We start from the raw sequence: 6566 nt of genomic DNA on the forward strand, positions 1-6566 counted from the left end.
TTTGCAATGCCTAAGTAGTGCTTAAGTAGATGGACCAGAAACAGCCTCCTGGCAAACTGTCCTGCTGGAATTTGTGGGAGGAGAAAAGTCGCAATACAAACTCAGAAATAGATTTAGTAACTCTTTGGCTTACTTGCTTCCTGCAGGGAAACAGAGGCGGTTTTTAAGATCAAAATCTAGAGTACAATACAGGATCGCTGGGGCTTTTTTAATCATGGGCATCAGTTGTGTGTGCTTAAACACGCATCTGTGTTTTGGTTTAGTTTTGGGTCATTACAATAGGCAGATTCAGCAAGCAGCGGTCCGCTGGGACCATGCTCCAGCTGTTTTGCTCAGCCCCACCACAGGCTGCGAGATTCCTCTCCAGCCACGCTGCTGCAAAACACCCTTAATCCTTCGTGTCTTCTTGTACCTTCTGCAGGCTCCAAATTGCCAAGATGCTTCTGCTCCTTTCTCTGGTCACTTGGCTTGCCCTGACTGCCTCTGATGTCACGACAGACAAAGAAACTGATCAAAGCCAAGAGTCGTTTCAGGACATGCAGAAGAAAGTGAATGACCTCTGGCAGAATTTGCTCTACCCAGTAATGCCTGGTAATGAGACTGACGGGATGATTTACGCCACTTGTGAAATGAAGCCCAGCTCCAAAATAGAAGCTGACAAGCCACAAGTGACTGGACAAGTCTTATTCAGACAGTATTACTCATCTGGAAGATTAGAAGCCATTTTTTACCTGGATGGATTTCCACTGGATAATAATCAATCTGGTAGAGCTATACACATCCACGAGCTTGGGGATCTCAGCAAGGGCTGTGATGCTACAGGAGGACACTACAACCCCTTCAGCGTGAATCATCCCCGGCACCCAGGGGATTTCGGCAACTTTTTCCCTAAAGAAGGCAAGATCAGAAAATACAAACCAAATCTCTTTGCCACGATGTTTGGTCCATACTCCATCATGGGCAGATCCGTTGTGATCCATGAGCAGGAAGATGACATGGGCAAGGGCAACAACAAGGCCAGTTTGGAAAACGGAAATGCTGGGAAGCGTCTGGCTTGCTGTGTGATTGGGGTGTGCAACAAGAACTTGTGGGAAGAGAAACTGTCCGAGGTTACAGACAAGAAGAAGAGAGGGCTCAACAAAAGAACACAGAACTAGGCTGAAGTGAAGATCAACACAAGGGTGACAGCCTGGGCAGCACAAAGCACCTTAGGCTGTGCCACTGGCCACCAAGATACATGGCTAAAGGCTTCTCATTTCCATTTACTTGCTCCTCTAAGAAATGTGTATCACTTCGTAGAGCATCCTTTCTGTAAGCCCATTAATAAAAACAGCATCAACTCAACATTGTGATGTACTTTCTCAAAAAGATTCCCTTCATGTAAGTAAGAGTGCTAATGGGTATGGTCCAGAGTCTGTAACGTGTCTGTGCACTGCAAGGGATGCTGTTAGATACCAAAGGAAAAAGAAGTTAGTATGAATAAGTAAGAAATTGCCTCTCATTAGACGCTATACTGTACTTAGCTGCCAGTCTGAAAAGTGAAAGCATTTTTATGCTTTCAGTAGTGCTGGGAGTTGTGTTGCAAGACCTGAATAATGGACTTCCCCTAAAGACAAGGGAAAGTACAGACATTTCTCTTTTAAACTTTAGATCCATTACGTTATTCTACTTGTATTTTCAGGTTTTATTCTTAAACATGTGCCAGAGTCTTAACTATTTTAAATTGTCCACATGGCTATGGCTAAGCCACACTGTTTACATCTGAAAGGAGACTTAAAAGAATACTCCAGTTTATCATCATTCCCTGGCAAAAACTCCCTAAAGCCTCTAGTCTGTGCCTGTTAGTAACTAAGTTTTTGTTGTGTCTGTATACAACCAGGACAGTTGTATACAGAAGTTTTAATGCTGCTTAAACAGGGTAGAGTTAACAGATCAGACATAAGTATTATTTTCAAAGTCAAGAAATACCGAGTGTGTTTCTTCACACAAAAACGTGGCAGTAAATCAGTCAGTTCAGACTGGGAGAAGTGACAGTGAAAAGATTTAAGTCCGATAATTTTCAGCCTTAAAACTCTCATTCAATAAAGCTTTTGCTTTTTTAATTTAGCACATCTCACTGAAATACTAAAACATTACCTCATGGCTATCATTCATCTGATACTGAGAGGAGAAAAGGAAAGGAGCAGGTAGAACAAGCATATCAGGAAATGTTTTTATTAAAGATGACAAAATGTATTAATACAGTTTAACCATGTTGTGCAGTTCACCCAGGCAGCAACAAAAGGGAAGTTTGCAAATAAATTAAACTACATAATTGAGAAAGTAAAACTACAAAACAGAAGCTGGTAAACAAAATCCTATCTCTTAGAAATGCAGAGGACTTTCAACTTAATCTCAGTTAAGATTTTGAAATACATTCCTGAGCTCATATGGATTAAGGAAATGCCACTATCTTTATTATACAAATTCCCCATATGCTTAAAAATAGTCTCACTTAGAAAAGAAGCAGCTTTCTAAAAGATGTCATTAATCTGTCATTCCTACACACTTATTTTACAAATTCAGCGAACATTGTTTTTCAGATAACCCCAGCATCACACTCTCGGGTGAAATCCTTCTCACAGATCATGCATCAATTCACTTTTAGGTGAGACAAACTCCTTAAAAATCAGTTTGCGAAATGCACCTCCTCCATACCCCTGCCACAACATCCCTTTCCTAGTGTGCTTCCCCAAAGCCAAGCAACAAAGGGTTTATATGTTTGAATGCAATTTCTGCATTTCTAAAGTGCTAGAAAAAGGGAGCACAAATCTAAGGCCCCTCCCTGCTCTCCCCCCCCCACCTCCCAGCAGTGTTGAGTCCACAACAACACACTAATTAATTTACTGGGGAAAACAATCATAGTTCTAATAGCACAAACAATAGCAATTAAAACAATATCCAAGGAAGATAACGACAAGAATATTCAGTTAGTTATCACACAGTGCAGCAAAGATGTCTGTCTTTGACGAGTCTCCTGGCTTTGAAGCCCTGTGTTCCTGGGAGAAGACTAAAACCACAGCTAGAACACACCTGCACTAGGGCCGAAAGGAGAGGGACAGTACTGCAGCAGTGACATAGCACTAAAAATTAGGTTTCCATAGATGTAGATATCCTACTGGAATTTAATGATTGCAAAGATAAAAAATGGCATCTAAGAGGGAGAATGGGGTGAGGATAATTAGAAGATGTCCTAGTTGTTCAGTTGTACATCACTATGTTCTTGCAGAAAGAATGTGAGAACATAAGAAGAATCAACAAATGAGGCACTAAAAGCTGTTGGTCCGGCACTGTTTCTACTGCCTTGATTTTTTTGCACCAAGTTCTTCATTAACTAATAGGATTAACTGGCTGCTAAGGGACCAGGAGCAAAATGCCAACTCACACAACTGTGGGTCAGGAAAGACAGAGGACGGGGAAGCAGCATAGCACCCTCAACATTTTGAGCTCAGCTACATGAAATCTTGACCTTATTCACTTGCCTCAGTTCTGACTGCACTGGTATTTAGCTCAGGATTAGCCTGTGAAAGATGGAAAAGAGTACATCTTGAATAAAACCCTACTTCATGCGACATTCAAGCATTAAAGGAAAAAATCCTGCCACGTTCTCCCAGAGATTTCAGTCTCTGCAGCTATTTCTCTTCGACTTGTCAGCACTGTCATACGAATGAGTCAATAATGCAGTCAGTTACAATTAATGGGAACAGCATAACAATCTTTCAAATGCTTAAACTCTTCTTGAGTTTTTCAGGTGACGAGGAACTTTCGTGGTGATTAGGATAATGAAATAAAAACTTTTCACTACTTCATGTCCCTAATACACTTAAATACATGGATGTTTTTTGTTCCTAAGGGCAGCTGCTTAGTATCAGTGAAATGCTGCAGTGTTGAACTACCTTTAAAGAGAAAGGAAACATACTTCAGGAGCGCTGTGAGCACAGCTTTATTGCCTGCAGACAGACGCTGGAATGGTTATATGAATGCATCTGCTCGGGAAAACACATGAGAACAGTGACAACCCACATTTTTCACCTTCCCACTACCATTCCTTATATTTATATGTAATAATTTACATAGGGCCTTTCTTCTGCTGAATACAAACTGTTCATGGACTCTGACACCTTGATTATGGCAGCACCTGCTATCTCATCTTCCATATACAGAAGAGTTTGTCAGTACTGCTAATATAAACTCTGTTTATTCAGTAGCTGACAAGTGGGCTGTAAAAATTTGCAGCTGGCAGTTATTTGTCAAAGAAGTACTCAATCTGGGAGGGATTCTCCTTTTTATTAGTAGTATTTTATTAAATTTGGTTTAATTCTCTCTGATTGGTTTCAAGTTCTAGGAGTGAGAAATGAACATTTACAGACAATTAGGTCCCAAGCCAGCAGAAAAATTGCCTTGACGGCTGCTGGCCCATAGAAGCTCCACAGCTGCAGAGACTATTCCTTATGCTACAAACAGGAGAGGAAGGACCTGCCTCCCCTTCTCCAACAGCTGCTGACTTCAATGTTAAGTATTCCCTTGTTGCTGCCTTCCTAGGAGCAGAGTGGCACAGCTCCAGCAACAGGAGTGAGCTAGGGAATGACACAGCAGCCTCCCTTTTCCCTGGTTATTACACGAATGTTTTCCTATGGCTAAACATCAACAAGGGAAGAAATTTTAGAAAGCAGCCACAGTGCAAATAAACCTTCTACCACACCATAGACTGGTGAAATGAGGAGGAAAGGAAGAATTACCCTTAATTCCAAAACATAAGAAAATAAAAAGAGACAGAGATTCCTTTAAAAAGGAGAGCACAGATGGAGCAGGCTGAAATCTACCACCCGTTACTCAGCCTGAGGGCTGTTCCAGCTCCTGTAAGCTGAGGAATGCAATTCCAGTAACTGAGAGCGCCAAGTAGGTGTAGAAGGCATCACTGGATCTCCTCTTGCTGTTCTCGTTGCTTTGGAACAGCATTGCCATTTCTCACTGAAAGACTTCTGGCTTCTCTGATGAAGTTTCCTTCAGAGCTTCATTAAATTGGGTTCTCAGGATCTGGTGAAATAACTCCCTGCTTTTTGATGAGATGAGCTGGGAGAGGGAAGGAAAAAATTTGTACAGTTGAGAAGCTATAAAGTTTTGTAATGAGAGAAATATATATATGTGTGTGTATATATACACACACACACACACACATATATGCAGGGATGGTTTTCAGAAACTTCCCATAAGGGAATAGCAATTTTATTCCAAGGATGTACTTAAAGTCACTATATATAAAGAGAAATAGAGCGCAGTGTGAGGAACAAGCAAAAGCTTGCAGCCTTAAGATGCTTCTCACTTTATCACCCCCAATTTTGCATCCTTGGTAGGCACTTCTAACCATTACAATATGGTCCAGCACTAGGACCAAACACGTTACAGAAGCCTAGTGATAACATGAGAAATTGTTATCATTGGTCTCTCTGCTACACTAATGTAAATTACACCAATCTATGTAGAAACTTCAAATCGTTACAAAAAACCAACATGATTAAACCTCATTGCTAATTCTTTCCCTTAGGTAATTTACATTTTTGGTAGACTGTAGCCAGAACTAACAGAAAACCACCTTTATTAGACAAATATTAACAGTTGAATGTAAAAATCAGCCCTATGCACACTGTTTCACTGATCACATTCACAGCAGCACAGACACTGCAAAAGGATTAGCCAGATGCTTGAGGGCCTGGATCTCATACCTCAAGCCAAACTGTTATCCAAATATTCACAATTTTCAGCAAGATCAGATGGTTTCTTGTTTTCACATTCAGGGAGCTCCTCAAAGCTGTTATTTGTGTGTGCAGTTGTAACACTGAGCCCTCCATGCCTTCCAGGGACCTCAGGATGCACCACCTCCACAGTGCTGCTATTTTGATCCCCTTTTTCATTTGGAATATCACAATCGCTCTCCGAGGTTTCATCATTGTCTTTCAGGGCCTCGGTTTCAGGTGTTTGTTCGTTCTCCGAATTTGAGGGATCTGTGGGGTCGGATGGGTCAGGGCTGGAAAGTGGGAACTCTCCCTCAGATGAACCATTAAGGTCTGCTCCAGCCACCGTGTTCTGCTCTCCTGTTTTCCCTTCCAGTTCTGCAACTGCCTGCTCTGTCAGTTTAATTATCTGACTTCCAAGCTTGTTTATTTCTTCTTCCTCAGAACGTAGCTGGGGTAATGAAGGGTAAAAATGTTTATTCTGGTTTCTGTTATTTAAGTTTGTTCCCTCTGGAGCCAGGGACTCACTTGCAACAGCACAAGTTTCATCACGTTCTCCCTTCTGTTCTGCTGAAAGAGAAAGGGAACAGCGAGATGCTCTAGTTAGTCACAGGCATTTATTATGTATCTGACCTGAAGACCATCACCACCAGTGCCAGACCACGAAGATGTTTACCTCAGTAAGGAACTGCCAAGAGTGATTCCCTATCCCATCCTAGGCCCATTTCTCAGATGATAAGCAATCAGGGTAAGTTTATTGCTGGCCCTGGCCCTGTTTTAGAGCCTGTCTTTCCC

At 41.6% G+C, this 6566-nt stretch overlaps 2 protein-coding genes across 2 annotated transcripts in view; one reads left to right on the forward strand and one right to left on the reverse strand.

Annotated features, from left to right (window-relative positions):
• The first annotated feature begins 423 nt into the window (after nucleotides 1-423).
• On the forward strand, nucleotides 424-1344 carry SOD3 (superoxide dismutase 3, extracellular). Its single transcript, XM_010016627.1, has one exon. It carries the CDS (start codon nucleotides 438-440, stop codon nucleotides 1155-1157), a length of 720 nt encoding a protein of 239 aa, XP_010014929.1. The 5' UTR covers nucleotides 424-437; the 3' UTR covers nucleotides 1158-1344.
• A 4419-nt stretch (nucleotides 1345-5763) lies between these two features.
• CCDC149 (coiled-coil domain containing 149) overlaps nucleotides 5764-6566 on the reverse strand; it is a gene marked incomplete at its 5' end in the record, with an annotated part of 36993 nt that continues 36190 nt past the window's right edge. Inside the window, one exon of the mRNA XM_010016740.1 lies at nucleotides 5764-6341. Coding sequence (XP_010015042.1) covers nucleotides 5764-6341 — 578 coding nt within the window. The remainder of the gene's footprint in view (nucleotides 6342-6566) is intronic.

Source organism: Nestor notabilis, unplaced genomic scaffold (genome assembly GCF_000696875.1).
Source record: "Nestor notabilis isolate BGI_N333 unplaced genomic scaffold, ASM69687v1 scaffold9270, whole genome shotgun sequence".
In the NCBI taxonomy this organism is placed as follows: Eukaryota; Metazoa; Chordata; class Aves; order Psittaciformes; family Psittacidae; genus Nestor; species Nestor notabilis.

What these genes read in the sequence shown, in the direction of transcription:
- SOD3 (XM_010016627.1), top strand. Translation starts at nt 438, where the DNA reads ATGCTTCTGCTCCTTTCTCTGGTCACTTGGCTTGCCCTGACTGCCTCT.